Source organism: Pollachius pollachius, assembly GCF_949987615.1.
Source record: "Pollachius pollachius genome assembly, chromosome: 3".
In the NCBI taxonomy this organism is placed as follows: Eukaryota; Metazoa; Chordata; class Actinopteri; order Gadiformes; family Gadidae; genus Pollachius; species Pollachius pollachius.
The window spans coordinates 47,153,035-47,175,654 of NC_136936.1; the positions used below are offsets into that span (position 1 = coordinate 47,153,035).

Genomic DNA, 22,620 nt, shown 5'->3' on the forward strand with positions numbered 1-22,620 from the left:
GAGCATGTGTCAGCTCTTTATGACTTTCAAAGCCTCAGGAAGAATAGATCATTTTTGAATAATAAAGGTCTTCCCCTTTTCTCCATTCTTTGCAAAGTCAGCAGCTTATTGGCAAAATGTCTCGCCTTAAGTCAACTAAATTGCGTATGTTCAGGGTTGGACGAAAACACTGTCGCACTACACACAATGATGCGTGTTGCGCTCGTTTCCATAAAGAAAAAAACACAACTTGTTTCCTTTTTACCAATCAGCGCTATCTTCCAATCAACCTTTGGAGAGCCAGAGGTAGGAACTAATTTGGGTGCAGCCAGGTATGACCTCCAAGCCGCGACTGAGGGCTGAGTAGTTGGCTGGCAATCAGGAAGCAAACGTGTTAATTGGCAAAATGGTCTCCTGCGCCAGACTGCACTGTCCATCCATGCGACAACAATGAATTCTCCCTCTCATCAACAAGCAAACAGGTTCTTCAAAGCTCAAAAAACAAATTGGCTCCGGTACTCTCATGCTTTAAAGTGAGGGCAATATTGCTAAGACTTTGTGTTGTAAGACATGCGATCCTCCTGTATAAACGTCCCGTATTAATTTGCGCAGGCAAAGCGTGTCATTACCTCACACATTTGCCCGAAAATCGAGCACAAACGCTGGAACCACCGAAGTAAAAAAAAATATCCAACCCTAAAATATGAATCAGGGGAGAAATGAACGGGGATAAGCTGCCCCTCCACAAAGGCAGATCTGAATCCACATTCATTAATTTCTGCTGTTGATGCAGCAGAATTACAGGCCCTTTGCAAATCCGCGACTAATACCAAACGCTCCCAGGACATGAATCACGGTGGTGGGAGATGGAAATAAATGCACTCCCACAAAGGTGCTAATACCCCCTTATTATTCTCAGAGATCCATCTCTTCCTCCTATATCTCCCTGCCACCTCTCATGCTTTCTGCTGTTACAGTCTTAACATTTCATCTCTGGTAATATTATGCGTATCGGTCGTGTGTGGGAGGGAAGCCAGACAGCCAGTGAGGCACATATTGATTGCCGATTGTGTCAGTTTTTTAACGTGCGACAGTCCGGTGCAAACTCCTTCTGTGTTTGCGTAGCGTGTTGCCACTTAAAACACCACACCTGCAGGTCACTGCCATGTGGTCGGCCGCGACTCTAGCGGCCCGACGTATAGATCCCGTCCCTGTGCTCTCTGTTTGAATGCCCTATGGCCGCCACCCAGCTCTCTGGCTGAGCAGCTGCCTTCACCGCTCTATATTGGGAGCTCCGGCTGTTTGGACGTGCTTGCCTCATTCGCAGTGAGAGCATGAGCAAACATGGCTCGTTATGTTATGTCATGTACAGTATGATTGGGCGATACTTACGCAATGCCAACTGTTCCTTCTCTCATACCTCAAAGCTCTGCTGTAGCACAATCTTGGATTCAGGTAGTTATAGATTTCACCACGGTTTCGGCAGCAATATGAACAAATTATGGCCACTTTTTCCATGGTCTCTACTTGCACATCATGATGCCGTTGTGTGTATTGCTATTTCAAGTCAAAAGAATGGTAGGCAACACGCAGCATGCAAGTGATCCATTCCCTGTGTCCCACCCAGACACCTAACGCATAACTACAGTGCTCTGTCACACACACACACACACACACACACACACACACCTAAACACAGCTAAACACATTCCTTCTGTCTCGCTCACACTCACACTAACACACACTACAGCCACACACATACACTCTCTCTGTCTCTCTCTCTCACAATCTCACACACACACACACACACACACACACACACACACACACACACACACACACACACACACACACACACACACACACTACACCAGCCTACACCCTTATGCTCTGTCTGCTACGAGTTGATTAATTCAGCCTTCCCTCCCCTGGCAGGAGTAAGAGAGGCAGCAGAGTCAAAGGGCTGGACTATGGTTCTGGAACATGGCTTTGCGGCCCGCTCCCGGACCAAGGGAGCCCCCAGAAGCTACCTGGCTCTCCTGCTGCTCCTGTCTCTGCACGCCACCCAGGTGGTCCAGTCCGACATCGAGTTCCCCCGGGACCGCCACTTCTCATGGCGAGAAGGTAGGAAGCCTTGGACTCCTCCGTCCGTCCATCCGTCCGTCCGTCTGTTTTTGTCCACATCTCGTCTGTCTGTCTGTCTGTCCGTCGAGAAGGTGCCAGGCATGGTGGAAACTATACTACTGACAGATAGACGTACACTGATGGGTTACCCCCTTGGCCCGTGTTGGAGGTCACCTGGATGCAGGTGTTTAACACCTCCGTCCTATCTCGTTATGAGATCCATTACTCCTGCTCGCCTCAGGAAAATAATAATAATAGGAAAAATAAGAAATATATATATATGTAGAAAGCTGGATCCATAATCTTTGGCACCAATTTCTGTGGCATTCCGATTGTGTTATTTATGCCGAGAGAAACACGGCCTAGGTGTTACTGGTGTGGTTAGCATAATAATACATGCTTCCCACACAACAATCAATCATCGGCCCTAAGTTGACAACCTGCACACTGTTATCTCCGTTATAATGATGTGTGTGCTGTGACATGACTATGTGATCGCCCAGAGCTGTGCGGTAAATAATGAATTCCAAGTGTTCACACCGCTGTGGAATTTGGAAGTTGCTTTATTGCTTTAGTTTAGTTGGGTTTAGTTTTCTTTGTCTTCTGCTGTTGCACGAGCGTGTGTGACTTAAATTGCATTGCAGGTAGGCTGTCAGAACGAGGCTGTCCTCACAGCATTTGGTGCAGTAGCCTTTTAAACCGCACATTCATTACTTTTCACTTCCGCAGAGTTTCTACACGAGGGTGATGCACTAAATTTAGTTCATCATTCGTTGAGAGGGCAAGGTGAAAAAAGGATGTACCCTGCTGGCGATGGGTTCTACTTTAGCCGTGTGCATGAGACAGGATGTAAAGAGAAGAGGAATAGATTACTTTCTTCAGCGAGGTGAAAGAAAAATAATCAATGAGTTGTTTTAAAGTTGATTCGGACCGAAATCTTCACGTGTAAACAAATCGTGATCTACCGCAGGACATATGTGCAAATGAGGCCGGGCCAATCTTTTCCGTGCTTGAGCACACAGGTTTGTTCTCTGGGTTGGTTTTGCCTCTCCTCAGTTAATATTAGCCAACTTTCAAAGAGCCAATAGCATCCATTTGATATCACAAAGTGTTTGAAGTTAATCTTACCATTCATTCTATTTCTCACTTCATAAACTCTCACACCCCCCCCCCCCCAAAAAAAAAGTATTTTAGAAAATGGATTCGCCTCTCAAATAAAAGCCCCCACTTGCTGTGCAATTAGCACGTTCATTTCTCTCTGTGGTTGAATAACGGCGCTGCCCGAGTGGTAATAAAGGATTAATAAGTTCCCTTTTGAAAGAATATTTTTTAAAAGTGATGTCTTGCATGCGGCTGGTGAGAGTGCGGTTCACACGTCTGCTCCACGGGGCTGAGACGGTTTATAGGTTGTCACTTAAGTGAAGAATCAGGAAGTTCGCACAGTTCAGTCACATCACAGTTGAAGACACCTCGGTGCCAGAAAAACATAAATTTGATGTCTGCGGTGCATGTTAAAAGGTGTCATGGCTGAGTTATATCTTGCAAAGAATGTAGTTTACTTACTTTTCTTTGAAAGAAGGATTGATATGCCGCAGTATTATCAAGTTTGACAAAGTCTGATAACGTGTCCAAATACGTATGAATTTTAAAGAATGTTTTATGGCTCTGCAGAGCTTGAATATCTTATCTTCAATAGTATGTTTTAGTTAAAATCACAACTAAAGAAAGATAAAATAAGGAAATGCATTTGCAAGATTAAAGACAGCCAAAGTTCTTTGTAAAACTGAAATTGTATGTAATTCCCTTTTGTTTCATTCAGATAATAAAGTCTTAGGGTTATCAGTGATATTAAAACACAGTTCGTTACAATTGCCAATTGAAGCGTGAAGGGCAAGTTGCTGACCACAGTGAATGCAATTAAATACAATGTCATGTACTGCCCCCCTCACCAGTACATAGAGGCAAAGCACAAAGCAGACATTGGGCCCTATTTTAACGGTCTGAAACGCAAGTGAGAAGCGCCAAGCGCAAGTAGCTTTGTGGGCGGTTCTATGGCGATGTCGCAAGTTTAAAGGCGCAAAAAATGACTCTTGCGCCCGGCGCAAATCTAAAAAGGGTTGGTATGAAGTAGCCTAGCCTTCTGCACGTAACGTGCAATAAACCAATGAGAGTACCATCTCCCATGCCCTTTAAGAGCTATGAGCGCATTTGAATCTGACGAGTTGATATTTTGACAGCGCGTCTGCAGTCTCCAATGAGACAGATGAACATGAATTTCAAACTTCAAATGGCTCATTTTATGGCCAAATAATACGGCCGAATTCACACATGGTATAAGGTTTTCTTCCACAACTTCAGAAATACTGAGTCCTCAAATAAATGTCGGCAAAGAAAACTTATATGATATAACATATGATATGCGGTAACTGTGGTTCTATTTAATGATATACGCAATACATTATAAACATAGTTTCTTATCAGTATTGTATGTATTATCGTTATCGACTTGTGTTCCTAATATGCATGTGTCCCCCTGTTAATATACATTGCCATGGACTGTATTATGCGTTATGTGTTTAGTTTGCGTGTGTTTAAACAGATGGACGCACACACGCGCGCCCGCATTCATTAATTATTTTACACATACACACACGCACGCCCGCATTCATTCATTCTTTAACACACACGCGCGCCCGCATTCATTCATTCTTTTTAACACTCACTCGCGGTAAAACAATGTTTTCTCACGATCAAATACTCATCACTCCTAAAAGTTATGGGCATGTACACGATGTCTGTGTCAAGAAAATATGTGTTTGCTGTACGGTGTTTGAAGATGCATTGATTTAAAAGTACAACTTATTACCGCTATATCAGCTGTTCTTTCCCAAATAATTTACCAAGAATGTGTGGCTAGGTAGATGAGAGAAGCTAAGTGTATGCGCGAGGTGCACAAGCAACATTATGCATGCGCCCTTAAAATAGCATCTGAAAAACGCGCCACTGACTTTAAACCAGGTCTTTCCTGGTTTGTGGCGCAAGTGGTTTCTGAAACTGCAAAATAGCACCAGGGAACGTTTGTGCCAGAACACGCCTCCTCCTTTCGCCGAACCGCCCCTTGGGGCGCAAGATCATTCCCTAATTTACCGACGCATGGCGCAGGGGGGAACAAACGCTCTGCGCCAGTTGCAAATTAGCAACGACACATGCGCCAGTGATTAAGTCAATTGTGCCGGATGCAAGATAGGGCCCATTGCGTTCCTGTTCTTTTTTCCCATTGTTCACAGTGGTTACTACTATTCATCTACTGATTTCGGGAGAGTAAAAATTCAAGCAAGTCCATACGTAACATTCAATGAGAATTGTCCAATACTCCTGTGTATTAAAAAAAGCATTTATTGCATCGCATTTCATTGAAGACCATATAGAGCTCAAACTTGTCAAGGAAATAAAGATATAAGCTTCAAATGTGTGGCACGTCTATTGTGTTTATCCAAGCCTCTATCATTGCGGGGTAAATCTCTTGTCAGCCAGTGCCTCAAAGCCTGGCTTAGCTTCAAGTCTTTGCATCAAACGAAGGCCTGTGGATCTATTTAGGATTGACCTTCATCGATATCTCAAAATGCAGGGGAATGGCGCAGTGAACGCTGAGTCTATCAGAACAGTCTTTGAACTCTGTACAAAGAAATTACCCCTTTTTGAACAATCTTCCTCTGTGTTTCTACAGAGTCTGTTACTGGGCGTCTTTACATCACTGAGGTTGTGAATTGTCAGCAATTTATTTTTTTTAAATGTTATAACATGAATTTACCATGAACCTTCCACTACAAAATACCATATTTTATAATTGCACACTGCGTTGGTTTTCTGTTCAACGGCCTTTGAGATGGTGGTGACTAATACAGTCACAACTCTTGTCTGATGATTGTATATTATTTGTGACTTGTATTTCCTACTGATTCACTTCCAGCACTCACACGTGACTTATCATATAACGGTGGCAAATTGAAAGCAGCAGTATCACTAGTTCAGCTGCTGTTGGGTGTGGGTGTGTATAGAGGGGATGGGAGCTGTTAGTGGCCTGTCAGAAAAGCAATGGACTTCTGAAAGTTGGCAGGTTTATTGCCCACTAAGTACACGCTCCAGCTTTCCTAGATGAGTTCAGGACAACCATATTGCCATCTGAACCCATGTGTGCACCTTGCAAATTCAGCCCCTTGAATCTCTAAGGAAATATATGAAGGGTGCTATGAGAGGAAGAGTAAACATCCACACCCCAGAGCAGCTTTCTATTCGATTGATGTGGACATCTCACTCTGAGCACTGCAACCAGAGGACACCAGGTTCCTTCAATGTCGGCTTCAGTCTTTTCACTTTTCTTCATCTTTAAAATTAGTGTAATTTTCTAGAATATCATTTTGAATGCAAAAGCTATATATATTTTATTATTGGCTTGTAGGGTCTTTTTTTTTTAAACCTGGTTAGGAGGCATTTATTTTACAAGCTCATTCTGGATGGGTGTACAAAAGGCCCAATAAGGACCTCGCTCCCAACAAGGGATAGTAAAATAGTTTTAATCAGTGAACTTCCAACTGAGAAGGCATCTAGTGCATCGACAGAGGAACACTTTTTTGGGGGGGTTTATTTGTGACCTGGGGTTGCTTGTGTGATATTTGCACAAAAGCTAGAATTAAATCAAAAAAATTACAATCGACAACGAATGAATTCACCTTCTTTACAAAGACACAGACAAACAGGACAGGGTCATAAAATGTCCGGGCCTCTTGTTGTAATATTCTGGACTGATTGCTTGGTTTGGGCATATTTCAAGACTTTGCAAGCACTGTGCTTGATATTTATGCAGTGCCTATGTATTTCCTTGGTGATTGTTTGTTTTTACTCAAAGATTTTATTTGTGTTAGGACGACACATCAGGCTTTACATCTGTTGTGAATCTAAATGAATTCAACGCAAGCGATTTAAGTACCCTGGCTCCAGGCCTCAGGGACCGAACCGATCAACCAACCAACCAATCAAAGCAAGCAATTCCCAGACCCTCACCCATGTCAGAATGCTCATTTAATTCCAGGTTTATACCAAATGCACTGCAATATTATTGGACAGCCGGTAGCATAAATTAAACAATGTTTAGGTTGTGTCATTGCTCTCCTGAAGATTCTGTTGCGAGTGTAAATATGTTGAGGAACCGTGTGTATTTGATGTTAAGTGTTGCTGCCCTGCCCTGGTACTGTCCAGTCTGTTTATGCTGCTTTTAACAAGGACTAAAAATAAAAAGATTTGCAGAGGTATGGTGTATCTTGCAGTGCTTTTATTATTAGTTATTCACTCAAATATGGGGAAGCCATGTAAACAAATTAGCTTTACAGTTGGACTGGTTTTGTGCTTTTACTGCTTTGTTGCACATTTTTGTAACATATTTTCAGTGCTGGTAGGAGTATGATATCACAGAATTTATTGTTGCCAATGTTACTGTCACAACTTTGAGCATAAGGACCTAATTGTGAAACCAACTTTTAGTCTCATTCAACCAGAACATAATCGAATAATCATTCACATAACGGATACATAAACAGCTTGCAGTCGGTTTGTTTCTGGTAGATGGAGCCATAAGCTGCGCTTGTTGAGTTTCTGTACCTAGCCAGGTCATCAAATACTCTCATTCTTGGTGTACTCATTTTCCACCGTCCTCTTTGAAGTGGTTTACAATGTTCATTGTAAGATGGGTAAACATTATCACACAGGAGGTCACAATGCCACTCCCCCCTTCCCTCCCTCCCTCCCCGCTTCCCTCTCTCCCTCCCTCCCTCCCTCCCTCCCTCCCTCTCTCCCTCCCTCCCTCCCCCTTCCCTCCCTCCCTCCCCCCCCTTCCCTCCCTCTCTCCCTCCCCCCTTCCCTCCCTCCCTCCCTCCCTCCCTCCCTCCCTCCCTCCCTCTCTCCCTCCCTCCCTCCCTCCCCCTTCCCTCCCTCCCTCCCTCCCTCCCCCCTTCCCTCCCCCCCTTCCCTCCCTCTCTCCCTCCCTCCCTCCCTCCCTCCCCCCTTCCCTCCATCTCACCCTCCCTCCCTCCCTCCCTCCTTCAACGATTAAGAAAATGAGAAAGTGAAATGATTAAGAACTCACGCTCCAGGATTTCATCAATGGGGCTGTGATTGGAAGAAGCCCATAATGATCCCCAAAAGCAAAGTGGCATTGTGTAACAAAGGTAATTTTCCAAACCCAATCAAATATAATATAAATTGAACAAAGAACAAGATTACAGAATATCTTTATTTAAGATAATTCAAAATCAATTTCAGCAAAGTCATTTTATGGCATATTTTGGGCACAATTTTGAGGCATTTAATGCTACACAGCTAGCAAAGGCGCCACCGGCAATGTCGTTATTTTTTCTACTTTTAGTTATTGCAAATCTTTTTGAGTTCATGACTCATAATAATATAATATTGTTGCACACTGCTGTGCCCTAATTTAATAAGTAAAGAGAGTTCTTTCACCTACCTTATGTGACTACCCAAACCTAAATAAAGCAATGTGTGAATCAGCATGTTCTGTAATTTTCGGGAAGGGAGACCTAATAATTTTTCCCATGGAACTCGTTCAATTTTCGACGCATATTTCATTACATTTACACTAGAGGGCTTTTGGGATGCGGTGGTGTAATAGTATTTTTAAATTACACCCATTAGCAGATGAAAAAGCGTCAGGAGAATGTTGGCGGATTAGGCCTATGAGATGGGTAATGTGCAAGTACTCGTAAATTGATCAGTCTCTAAACGGCTTCAGATGTGACCAGTACAAGCTCAGCACTTTGCTACAATTGAAGTCGAACATAAAACCCTTTAAAGACGGCCTCCTCATATACACCAGAGACCTTAGCTCTCCATCACAGATCGATCAGCACCATTGAATTTTATACACATTTTCAAAATGTTTTGGATTTACATTTGACAGCAAAATAAATGTTGCATGGCTGTTCTTCCATCAGGGTTTCTGTGTATAAGCAGGTTTAATTCAATGATTTTCATAGGAATATCCAAAGCAAAGTTCATTGGCAGCCTTTTATACTAATCCCCTACTTCATTTGCTTTCAACAGAAAAATGGTTTTAAATCTTCGACCAACGGACCGCCGAAGAAAATAAATGTGTCTTTCCGAAAATTATTTCTTTATATCTGGGCAGTTATGTGGTTTTTTCAGACATCTATAGTTCTACATCATGTTCAATATAACTAAATGGCAATACCGCGCAGCAGTTTAGAGTTTAGCTCTGTTATATATATATATATATATATTGTCAACATGCTATGTGTCTATATGGTTAGATATAATATAATAAGTGCTTTTCAAATCAATCTGTCCTCAACAATGGCGTTTCCAGTGCTATGACAGAACACTGCAGAGGCCTTTTTCCATTGCTAAAAAGAAAGCAACACCTCATATAATGTGGAGCCTAAGATCTATAGATCTGCAGCATAGATCTAAACTAAGAAGCATCACATTATAAAACATAGGCTATGTTCCAAATGTAGTTTTTAAAACCAGAGCTGGCGGGGACGGCACGAACACACTTTCATACATCCATTTGCATTTATCCGTCTTTACATGCAGTCTATTGGTGTGTTTTATGTAACGCTTTCAAGGTGTCCTCTGCTCCATTCACACCGTATCAATTATGCAGCGTGGCATTACAAACTCGGCAAATCGTCCTCAAACGTGCACAAATGCTCGTCAAAAAATACAGTTTTTATCTTCCCTCCTCTCCTGCCTCCCATGAGGAGGCTGGATCTAGTCCACCAAGTCTGCTTGATTAGGAACAAGGTCAGAGAAGAAAACAACATTTCAAAGTTCACTATCGATCTGCGGCTAAAAGATACGGCTCCAATTAGCGCCTCTATTTTTCCACCCCTTTATAGAAAACCCAGCACATTTATTCTCCTAAACAACGCACTGCGTGGAGGCACAGAGGAAACGCAGGCAGCAGAGAGTGAATACCTTCAGAAACCAATACATGCTCTAAATTTAGATCCCTTTAGTTCTCGGTTGCCATTGAGGCTGTGGTGTTGGTTTGTGTGGGGGAGCTAGGGACTCGTGGGGAGTGGGCATGCTCGCTATCAAAGCGAGTCAAAAGCGAACTTTGAGGGCCGTGTTCAAGGTGCCCCCACCATTGACCGTCCGATCTCTGTCTGAGCGCACTGCTGCTGCCGCCGCAGCTTAGCCCAGCGCGGCACTTCCTGGCACAGGGAGGACTTGTTTGAGGTTGTCATGAAAAAGCTGGCGACCAGTCTCATGAGAGCCACAAGGCAAAGAATTTCCAAGCAAGTCAGATCAGACAGTTCAGTCCCATGAGAGAATCCCAGGAGCAGAGTTGGCTCTCAGAGCAGACCCCCCCCCCCCCCCCCCGCTCCCCTGTTTAGAAATCCTTTGCAAGTTACGTGTCAAAGGGGTGAATGGGTGGGCGGGCTTATATCAACCTTATGCAAAGTACTTTCAAGATTATCATGAAATCATCAGAAACATTTTGTGTTTGAGATTCAATCAATTGATAGCAGAAAGAAACACAAGCCAACGTTACATCATGATTGCTTTTAGGGATAAACATAATATTGGCTGGGATTGGAACAATTCCTGCAATTTCTGTATTGCTGTTAGAACAAAAGTTGATTTAAGCTCGGCGAGAAAAATCGGCAAAGAAAGGCCTATTTTTGCTTTTTAGGTTATTCTACATTGGTGTCCCTGTAGCTCATGTGTCAAGATAACTTAGAGGGTTGCACAACACTTGAAGTCTTTCCCCAGTCACAGTCCTAGCCTATTACCCTTTACTTACCTTTTAGTGTGCTGTGTCGAGGATCTTGATTTTATTTGTTCCTCTATCAGTACGCCAACAAAATACGACAAACCACCCTTATCAAAAGTACAAAACAAAAATAATTAAGCGTCCACAAATGTACAAATACGGTGAGGTGCTCGCCTAACTAGATATAATTTTTTTTACCAAAAACATATACTGTAAGTATTGTTTCCTTATTATTTGCAAAATAAATAATGACTTACGCTGCCAGTTTCACCTCGACGAGAATACATAATTAATTGACACCTTCCAATTACCATTGTTCTCAGGTCCTCACTTTAAGTAGCAATCTCAAAGATTTTCCTTTCGTTCTCGTTAGTGACCCCTATGGCGATAAGCGGTAATTGCAGGGGTGTTTTTGGACCTCACTTTCCAGCGATTCAAACAGGGTCTCCTGTGTTAGTTCCCCCGATCCTCTCTGGAGGAACAATCATGCTTGGGTGATGGAAAATGCATCACTAGCTGCCCGCCCCTTCTAATTTCTCCTGGGAACCTTACTACCAACACTAAGTTCGCAACATTCACGGTACTGAAAATGCAAGGACTTTCATCAAAGCCCTTGTGTTCACCGTTGTGTAACTTCAATCAGCAATTGATAGTGGTGTTGTAGCAGATGAGAAAGATGCATAGCGTGTTTTGCATGTATCGCTCACCGTGTCTAGTTAGAGAGACTTTATACGCTATTCAGTGTATAATTAGCACTTCAATCTGGAGGGTAGAGAGTACCTTCATCCAAATGTATAGTGATGGTTCCCCGCTCACACACACACACACACACACACACACACACACACACACACACACACACACACACACACACACACACACACACACACACACACAACACACAAGTTCAATGAGACTTCACCTGGAAATTGATATGTTCCCTGACACCTTTGTCTTTGTTCGGGTACCCAGCCTATGCAAAGCCTGTCTCCTGGCTTCAATGCTTTGTCTTTGTCAGCACAAGCTGATTATCCTCCCTCACTTCAAATGTGGATCCCAGGTTCAGCTCTGTGCACATGCAGTAATTAATAATTAGATATATAGCCCTGGGGCGTTTTCTACGAAAGGTAAGTAGGTGAAGACGAGAGCACCAACAGAGAAGGGCGCGCCCACACGGTTATACCACAGTTATGAGGCGAGCGGTAGACATGCCTAGGTGCAGTCTATATTTAAACTGAATCTTTACCGTGCGCGAGAAACATGTCAGAGGAACCAGAGAAAACATCAGAAGGACAAGTGGTTCATTGTGTGCGGCAGTTTGTATGCTTTTCGCATTACGATAGTCAATGATTATTCATGTTTCATGGTATTCTTATCCAAGTACAAATTGCACATTGCAGTAGTTTGTAACCAATTGCATCATCACATTTGCACATCACAAATGCAGAAAAAGGAATGCAAGTGCAAGTCACACACTTTTTTATAATGACTAATAAAGTTTAGATATGTTGTGTTTTACAGTATCTAGCAGGTACCAGCGTCCTCACCGTTTACAGAGGAATGCATCTTGCTCTTTTTATTGAGACTGGATGACGGTGGACCCTTAAATGCTGTGATCACAAGCCATGCAGTGCCCGGCCATAGCAAAACTTACACCGGAGACGACAAGGAGAAAATAGACAATCGACACATAGAAAAAGACGACAGAATGACGGGAGAGTTTCATGATAACGATCCAGTCCCAAACGAATAAGACCACGGCTTCTCTGACCTGTGCAAGACCCTCTGTTGTTGATTAAAGTTTAATGCTAAATAAATAAATGAAGCATAGATGTAATATCTCTGGCCACAAGTAATTGAGTTAAATAATAAAATATTTAAATGGTTCTCGTGAGTGTTCTTGCTGTTTTCTCTCTAATTTTCCCCAGTTCATTTAGATGTTTGTTTTCTTTCACAACATGTTCCTTTTCATCTGCAAGGTGAGGCATCGTAATTACTTGCTTATGAAAGTGTAGAGCAGCAAAAAAATAAAAGCCTTAAAGGAGGAGGCCAGCAGACTCCATGGACATAACAAAATAATTAAAGCCATTTCCTGTGTGTACTTCTTCCACCACTTGTACTACAGTGTTGTTGTGGCGGTTTTTAATGGGCCATACTGATTAATCACCATGAACACACTGGCTAAGAAATCCATTTGTGTTGCACAATGGTCCGTTCGGTTAGTCTCATTGTGATTAGATATCGCATGAACATGAGGTAGTGCGGAAATAAAGACCAGACCATCCCTGTAAATAACACAATGTTAACATGGAACTAGGTAGATGCCACCGACTCCATAGAGGTGTTGGATGTGATACTGAACCATGCATTCTACTACCTAACTGAGTTAGTTCCTGTTCCTCCCACGATTGGAGATTCTGCTGGCGGGTTAAAGTGTGAGAAGTAGGGCTATTACCAAGGAACCGAACACTCAGGAAATAATGAAGGGGGAAGGATGGGGAGAAGGCGCTGCTGGGATTGATTCCGAGGGGGCTTGGGGGGATTCAGAGATCAAAGATGGGATTTCAGATTGGTTGAATTTGCAATGTGACACCTGAGCTTGGTGCATAGCAGATGCTGAATGACTCTATATTGAGCCCCCTTCACCCACCAACCCCTAACCCCCACCCCCCTCCTTGTGAACTGAGTTGTTTAATTACTTGATTTGATTTGTTAATGTACTATTAAAAGTTTCACTTCGTTTTCAAGTGCAGTTTTTAGTTTTGATTGTTTTTTTCATCAGATTTGAGATGGGAGGGTATGCAGTAGGCCTAACATACCAGGATGTTGTAATACATCCGGTCGCATTTCGCAGTATGCAAGCCAGCATGCTTTCTGGATATTGCGCCCCGCAATCCCCTGCACAGTAGAAGATACGTCACGTCGACTGAGCCCGCGAAAGTCGATAGGTGGCACTACAGGTGTGCTAATCAGTGTAATCACCTGTGGTATGTCCCAATGTTATGCATGCTGTGTGCATCAGTGCTCACTTTGTACAGGTAGCTGCAGTACGTAAGACAAGTAAAGAGAAAAGAGTTACCCCGAAATGATAGCTCTTAAAATGTATCTACTTTAACCTGTGAATTGGTGAGAAAATACCACTATAGTGTTGTAAAAAGGTGTTGTTGAAAACGAATCATGAATCACAAGACAGCGCCTCATGGAATTTTGTCTTCAGCATCTTGTCAGTGAAACGCGTTGCGGAGAGTAAGCTTGCATCAGCTCTCTGCTCCTCCGGGGAGTGACACTTTCTCACGTGGGCCATCCCTCTGCCGCCTTCACGCTGCTTCGGAGCAACTATGATGTTTTTCCCCGAATAACTTAAATAAGGCCCGGTTCTGTATGTCGTGGCAGTGAAGCAAAGGCCCAGCCTGAGACACTCGGAGCCGGTGTAATCTCGGAGTATTAATGAGATTGCCTCCTCTCCCCACCTCCAGTGCTTGCCCTCATCAACTTTGCCTCTAAAGCCGTGTTTGTTCTCGGCTCGCAGATAATCTGGAGGTGTACCAGAGGCAGATTGGGGCTGTAGATGCAACGGCGTATTGATTGCTTGCTCATTCCAAAGGCTCTGGGGAAAGAGTTGTTGCTATTAGTTTACAGGATGTCAATGTACCAGACACCGATGAAAGATAATTAGTGTACCTGTGAAAACGGAATTGGCCGTCCATCACTTTGGTGGCCTATACACTCTCACTTAGTCACCAAGCATAGATGCTGAGTGCTAATAATACAGGCAGTTTAGTCATATTTTGATCCTTTACCAGCTATCAGAAGAAAGGAAAACAAACAGTAAAGATACTCAGATTCTCGAGCTAACAAGCGGTGGGAGGCTACTTAAACTGGCACAGATTTATTACAGTGACAGTTATATTGTCAAAGTTAGCGTCTCGTGAAAATGGGGAAACAATTAAAACGGTAGCTGGGGGACGAAAGCTTCACTTTTCTCTTGGTTTCGATGTGGATTTAAATGGCTTGTTATCATCCCATTACCCTACAAAACTCGTGGTTTCACAGCACTGCATAGGGGCCCATTTCCTGCGAGGCGACATTGAAATATATGGAGTATGATATATTAAGTTATGCTGGACTTCAGCAAAGAAAACAGTTGGAGAGCTGTTTGCGCCAACAGAGCCTGCTGGCCCCACCCCCAGTGGGCCAGTGTCTCGTTTATAAGCACTGCCTGCGACTATTGACCTGTGAATTGAATGCAAATAGGAACGGGCTCTTGGGTAGCAGAATCATTTGGCAGTGATAACAGTTTGGGTTTCAAAACAGCCATTGCAAGTTGTGTCGTGGGCATGTTCTTCTCACTGTGTTCGCGCAGGTTTCTACCCGGCGTTCGCCATATGGTGTTTCCAAGTCAGTAAAAAATCTGCACCGGAGTGGAGGAATTAATTAAGAAATTGTTGGTTTAACTCACTTTAATTATGCATTCATATGGACATTTGCCTGCGCACTGTAGAGGTAAACCTGTTTAAGGAATAAAATAATCAGCTTTCAGCCTAGACGTCCTTTTAATTAATGTATATGCTGCACCACAGCTCTCTTTCTCATTCTGTGGGAAGAAGCATTCTTGTGTTGTTGACCCATTTAAGACCATTATATTCCTTGTACGACATGGCGGAAACGTAGGGAGACGTATCGCGATTTATTCATAATATATCCAGCTATAATAGCCGTCCAGTAAATGAAAAGCAATGCAGATTCTATCTCCACATTTGCATGTTATGGACGTATGTAAGCACGTGTCAAGACACGTTCTTCATGTAAGCCTTTCGTCGACACTGTGCGTTATCTCAATGTTAAATGTGCACATTCTTGTGGAGGCACCATCTGCCCGCAATCACAGAGTTGTTCTCCACAATGCCTTTGCTGCCTTCCTGCTTCAGGTACTCGTTCTTACACTGCCAACAGCTGCTTCACAGGACGGGCTGTGGAAAAGTGTTTGCCAAATGCAGTTTAAAAGCCATGCATCACACCCGCGTCGGTCTGATGTGCATCTGTCTTATGTGAGCGGTGCGAATTCAAGGAGGGTGAGGACGGCGCAGGTTTCTCTTTTGCAAGAGAGAATGGGTTTTAACAATCCACTGACACAAGGAATGATGTCATTTTAACAGCTTCCCTTGCAGCCTTTTCCAAATCGAGGACAGACATGTGCAAACGGCGATATGCAAGGGCTGCACAGGGTTTTGGTAGTTTTACCATTTAATGTGCTTGAATGGGCTTTGAAAGTATAAGTTAGTTGAACCAATTTGAGTGAGCTCTGCAGTTCAGAGAGGGACAATCGTGAAATTCCTATACGGAAAATGACATTCGGACAGAAGTCCTTCTATGGATGCACTGCTACTTGTAATGCAAATGTATTCCCTACCAGGCTAGGATAGGGTACATGGTATAAATACTGTAAGAACGAAGACTGCACCCAAAACAGACCTCTGACACCAAGGAAACATTAAACGTGTCTGAAAATAGACTTGATTCCACAATATAGTGACGCATACTATAAAAAGGAGACTGTATACTTAAGGCTATAACTATAAGTAATGACCCCATGTCTGAATTTGTGGGTCAAATGTTTGGTTCAAATTGATTATTCAGGCTTGACCAATAAGGCAGGTTTCCCCTGAGATCGTAGAGTCGATTGGTATCTTCAGAATGTGCGCATCCCTTTGTCCTTTCTAAGTGCATCACCCTCTAATGCACCCTTTGGCTGACTCGCACACCACAGCACAACTGTCCTCCTACTTATCTTGGGGCCTGGTGTACGCCGGCTGTGGAAAAGGTAAATCTCCACCCTGATCTATCGGTGAGCCCCGGACTACCCATTAGTCTTCTGTCCTCTCCAATAAGTCTGTGGGCAGAATGGACTCTCAAGTATCCGCACACTCTAATGGAGTCTGGGATGAAGAGGGAGACAAAAAAAAAACTCCTTACATGGTTCCACAGCAGGCTGATGACTTTGCTTGGTTCTCTGATATAGACAAGCCATGGGGTTGTGGGTTGCTGTTTGTGTGCCGCAGCTGCCATGGTTTCTGCTCGGTTCTTTACTTATTTGGCTGCGTTCACAATGAGCATTAATGCACGCGCAGAGTACGCTATCTGCCATGTTTGCGTATTGTTTTGTTGAAGATCTGCGTTCTGGCCACGGCATGAGAGCTTTTAACGGCTCTATTCCTGAACGCATGCATCGGTAGGCAGCCGGGGGAGAATCAGGCGACTACGTGCAGAAATGGGGGCAGGTATAAATGAACTGAACTGAACTGCCTTTCCTTTTTTTTTGGTCTTAATATTGATTTGACCTTCCTGATAAATTGCTGCACTTTGTGAAGCGGTAGCTGATTAATGTCAGAGTCGTCATGAGGGCATGGCGGCAGATGGACGAGATGGCGGTGTTGATCCCAGAGCTCAGGTCCTTCTCCCTCAGGAGAGAAATGCGATTTCATATAGTTGGTCCATAGAGCGTTGGAATAAAAAAAAGACCTTTAGTTGCCCACAAAGAGCAGTTCCCAATGTCACGCGTTTCCATTCATACAAAGTATAAAGGCTGACATTTGGGGCCGACACCCCATATTTAGCAATGGACGGAGGAGAGCTGATTACCCTGACCATCAACCACTCAACCGCCATCTATAAAAGGTGTGCCATTGAGATTATGTGTTAGAACTGGTTTCTCTCTCTGTATAATTAAAATGATCACCTAAATATGATGAAAATATAAATTCATATGAGGCGTTAGAATTGATATAGGTTTTTCATTCTGGTTGGATAAAAATACAAATTATTCTATGATATGAAAAAGTCATGGTCTTTGATATTCACAAACCACAGTTGTTGTGTATATTTTGCTGCTGTAGGTAAAAAGAGAGAGAGCAGAGACAACATGAACCCATCCCCTCCCTCACTGTGCCCTCCCTCCAGTTCTCTCAGTGAGAAGTGTTGCTTTCATGCACCTTTGATTGACAGCCAAGATGGATTCCCTGACCCAATCAGCAGCAGTCTAAGGCACATTCTAAAATCTAGAGAGCAGGGAGCGAAGTCAACCGGAACCGATATTTCACAGTACATTTCACTCACTAATAGCCACATATGGCGTTGACATTTCAATCAAATTATGCTCAAATTATAGCTCTTAAATTGTAGCTACGGCCCCTTTTAAAGCAAAAGGGGTTAATTGACAACCTTTTGGTGCTTCCCAGAAATGGCAACAAAGCTTTATGTTGTTTTCTCAAGTACAGGCATGAAACCACCATGGGTTGTTAGTATGTTGAGGACCTGGCGGCAGGCAGTGCAGTGTCTTTCATCTCTTAATGACCATGTCGTTAAGAGACCTCCCTCGTCTCCTCTTGCTTTTCCCACTTGTTCAACCTTTGTTTTTTGATCACCACTCTAAATTACCGAGTGGCTTCAACTCTGTGCAAATCACTTCATTTTTTAACAGCAGATTTACATGAGCTGAGTGCAGTGTGTGTTTTTTTTGGTTTGCTTTTATTTTGTGAAAGAGATGAATGAGAGGGAGGTTAGCAGACTGGAGCCAGATGCGATGCCAGTGATATATTCTTCTGGATGCTTATGCAGGAGCACTGGGCTCTAGTTGGTAGGGTGGCCATGTGTACATCAACAGCCGGCATCCGCAATAGCAGCACAGGTCATCGGGTGTAGAGAGAAGACGTGTTCTTTTCTGCCTCAAGGCAAAGGACTATGTAAAAGGAAAAACATGATTCAATAGCCATCTGTAGTGTAATAAAATCAGCCGTATTAAAGGCCATTTTGTAATGAAAAAGAAATCGAAAGATCTATTCGAGTGGCATACCCGTAAGGTCACGTTGTTTTTGTCAATAATGCCTTCTTCAATAAACGTTCTGCATGGACCATTTTTTACATTGAAGGGATTTGCTGTGTTTTCACCTACACCTGAGACTTTGCTGTACATTTTATGCATTTTAGTGCTCTTGTGTATTCTAAGTAACTTATTACACACACGTGTTATGTATAACACGTGTGTGGTGCGTCTTCAAGGTGCAATATATAAATATCAGGCAGGCGGAGGAATTGTTTGGGTTTTATCTAACCCAATAACTCAGATCCTGCAAATAAACATGCTTTTTAAAATGTAAATTGAGGCCTTAAGCACATAGAGCTACCTAATAATGGCACATCAGGCCATGCAGGCCTGTCTTGGTTCACCTCAAAGGGCCCACTCCTCTGGATACTCCTTATTCTGTGTTCCCTCCACCACCATGACGAATAGAACTTCAACCTGGTCTTTCACCACTTTGGCTTGCCTTACATATTATCTAAAACGGAAGCAGCAAGAAGTAGTTAAGATCTGATAAAGGGCAATGCAAAGAAACTTGACAAAGCAATCAAAGGCTAACCCAAACACTGTTCATGTGATGCAATAGGAATAAACAGTATGTGGCACTTACTTTGGTGTGGTGCGCTGTTGGTCTCCTCAGAGAATGTAACAAGAATTACACATCCAATTGGATCCTTTGGCGCCAAAGAGGCAAAAACCAAGTGCGGCAAGGAAATCATAATAAAGTCCTTTTAAAAGTATCAGAATATATGCTGTGAAAAAACATTTAAAGCACAAACCCAGCATGACTCCTTGAATGAAGAGCTCCCAATGCGCTGCACCCAGGAGACTACCAAAAAATACACTGCATAATATACTAGTCAGAACTACATCGCAGAATTGAAACCACTTCTAGACTATTACAATACTGGTTTAATAATGGCATAGGACACGCATTTCAATAGTGATCTATTAAGCTATGAATGACTCGTTCTGACATTCCTTTTATCATGTGTTTAGTATTAATAAGGATATATCAGGTTGTATCTTACATATCATCTTGCATATATTAGATTTAACAATACACTGCCCTATCGTTATGTGTTATGGTTAATTATTAATTTGTATACCAAGTATACAGCCCTCTCTATACAGTATATACAATCATTCTGTGACAGGTACCTCCAAAGAACCACGTTTGCACATATTGCTGTTGACCTGAGAAGTCCCCAATTCAATTAAGTGTAGAACAAGGGGGGGGAAACAATCTATTTTTACGCCTTGTTCCCACATATCCAGCACAGTCAACCTCCTCATCCTCTGGTGAGGCTGGATCCTCAAAGACTCATTTTCACATTGTGTCACACAGTGACCCTGTCCACCTGTGGCATCAAGAAGCCCCACCAGGGTGTTACCTGGGGATCCTGCCTGTAGATATGACCATTAGTTCTGCTCCTGTGCTTACGGGAGAGAAAATCCCCAGGTCAGCGGAAGGCAGACATCCTTAGAGTGAGTGACATCCTATCCAATTACCCGGCGCCCGCTTGTGGCCCGCTGCCTGGCCGCAGCGAGTCGACCTCATAATGCCAGCGATTACCGCAGAACGGAGGAGATTCTGATCACGAAGGCACACCGACTCCGTTGTGTGTGGCTGCTGCAACGCATCTAAATGGCATTGCGGTGGTCTTTATTGGAGCGTAAACACGTTGATTCTCACACAGATCCCCCCCCTGCCGTGAATGGATTGTCCGAGCTCAGAATCAAAGTGTAGGGATTCGAGTTTATGAGCAGGATTTCAAAAGAAATACAATGTTCGTTTACGGATTAGCTCTTCAGTCCCCCTGTGGCTTCTTAAGAGAGGAGACAAATTGATTTTGTTTGGAAATGAGGTTCTCTATTAATTCGACCACGCTTTTTCTCGTTGATGGTAGTTTGAACAAAATCCATTAAATCACTCACTTAAAATAGAGCAGTAAAACTTGCCTCCGCATATATATTTTTTATCAATAATTGAAATCTGTCTGTCCGTGCATGTCTGTGTTTTCTTTATCTTGTAGGAAAGGGCTTGCCTAACAGGTAGTCTGGGTTTTGAAGTTGCTAAATAAATATATAAGTACATTAAATCCACCGAGTGTGCAGTGGGCTGCGAAAGACAGATTACAAGGAACGATGGATAGCAAAGAAGTCGTTCTTGACCCGGAAAAAAAATTATACGTGAACAAAATAGCAAAGCAATATATCCGATCCTGGTATCAAGGTGAAAAATTGTTGACGGTGACTAGAGGTACGCAAAGTCTTCCTCAGAATCAAGACTCTTGGTATCGATTGTATGGTTTGCACACACCGAGCTGCGAATCTCTCACAAAGTATCAGCTAAGTTCTTTGCTGTTTACTTTACTCTTCCTGATGCAAGGAGTTTCAGCGGCCGTCTGTCTCAGCACCTCTAAGCCCTTCTGATCCTCGCTTTTTGTTGTGTTGTTGCCTGACTGGGCTGCACGGCCACCCACTGTAAACTGAAAGCAGACTTTATTTCATGCGGTGAGATCCACGTTCCCGCCTGCCCACACCTATAATTGCCGGAAAACTGTGTTGCGGTCACATCCAAGCATTTTGATATATTCTCGTTCTTTGTTGTTTTGTTTTGCCGTTTTCTTTTTACAAAATGCATTTACATTTAGCAGACACTTTTATCCAAAGCAACCTACAAATGATGTTGAGGACAGGCAAAAGTGTGCAATGAAAATTTGAAACGGTCTTAAACAACAACAACGGGGCAGAAAGCAGCCTGGCTAAATAAATCTGAATGCGACCCTAGGTTTCACCTATTCAATGCATTTATACACTTACGTGTATAAATGACCACCATGACAATGGCCTCTCATTGTTTGGAAACAAATACATATAATTTGCGCCTTGATGGAGCTATGATTGTGTTGCTTTGTGTGTTCTAATCTCAAATACATTTAGGCGTTCATTGGGAGAATCAACCGACCGTCACAATATATTAGATGGTGGCGTTGAAACGGTTTGCCTGATTGTGTTAATTATATCGATTCACTGTTAAAATGCATTGATACCGATGCAAACAAGAAATGGGATCCACCTTTTTGATGTTAGCCACCGCAGGGGAGGACTTTATTGCCATGCAGCCTCATGCAGTATACATCTACTCATAATTAAAGACGGGACATTAAAGCAAGTGCATTGTTGATGCCTTTAGTCTAAACGTGAAATGATGGTGGATTCCCATCGGAGATGTTAGGAGTTTCATACCCTGGAGGTGATTCATCACTGGCAGACATTTAGGTTGTACTTGATGCTTTATCTGAAGGAAATACCACGCTTTGGGCAGCAGCTCATTAAAAAAAGCGTGAATGTAAGCAAACATGGATAATTACTATATCAAATGCTACCGAGTGTTAAGAGTCAAAAAAAGCTTGAAAACGTTTTTGCTGCAACAGCTAATCCACATCTGGTCAGGTACCATGAAGCTCTCCAGCTTGGCTTTGGGTTGATGTAATCTACAACCCAGAAGCCAACCAATGCTTCATAAGAAGTGTTGTGCTCACTGACCCCAAATCTCCCTAATTTACAGAGTAAACACCTGGTCCCAATGAGCTGATTCCGAATTTTTCCCGGAGATGGATTGACTGGCCGATGATAATCTTGTAACTTCCCGCATAAATTATTGTTGTGATTAGGTATGCACTTCACTGCTCATAAATTACCATTGATGGAGGCGTTGCATGCGGGATACCTTTTTTGCATAATGGCACTCAGTAGCATAGGTATCATTTAATTAAAAGTGTTATGACAAAGGACGGGTTCACCTAAACAGCCAAATTCAACCCAGGGAGAAAAGTTGAAGATA

General features: G+C 43.0%; 1 protein-coding gene across 1 annotated transcript in view; it reads left to right on the top strand.

Moving 5' to 3' along the window:
* Positions 1–1,949: 1,949 nt before the first annotated feature.
* Positions 1,950–22,620, top strand: part of thsd7ba (thrombospondin, type I, domain containing 7Ba) — a gene marked incomplete at both ends in the record, with an annotated part of 111,038 nt that continues 90,367 nt past the window's right edge. Inside the window, one exon of the mRNA XM_079733839.1 lies at positions 1,950–2,103. Coding sequence (XP_079589965.1) covers positions 1,950–2,103 — 154 coding nt within the window. The remainder of the gene's footprint in view (positions 2,104–22,620) is intronic.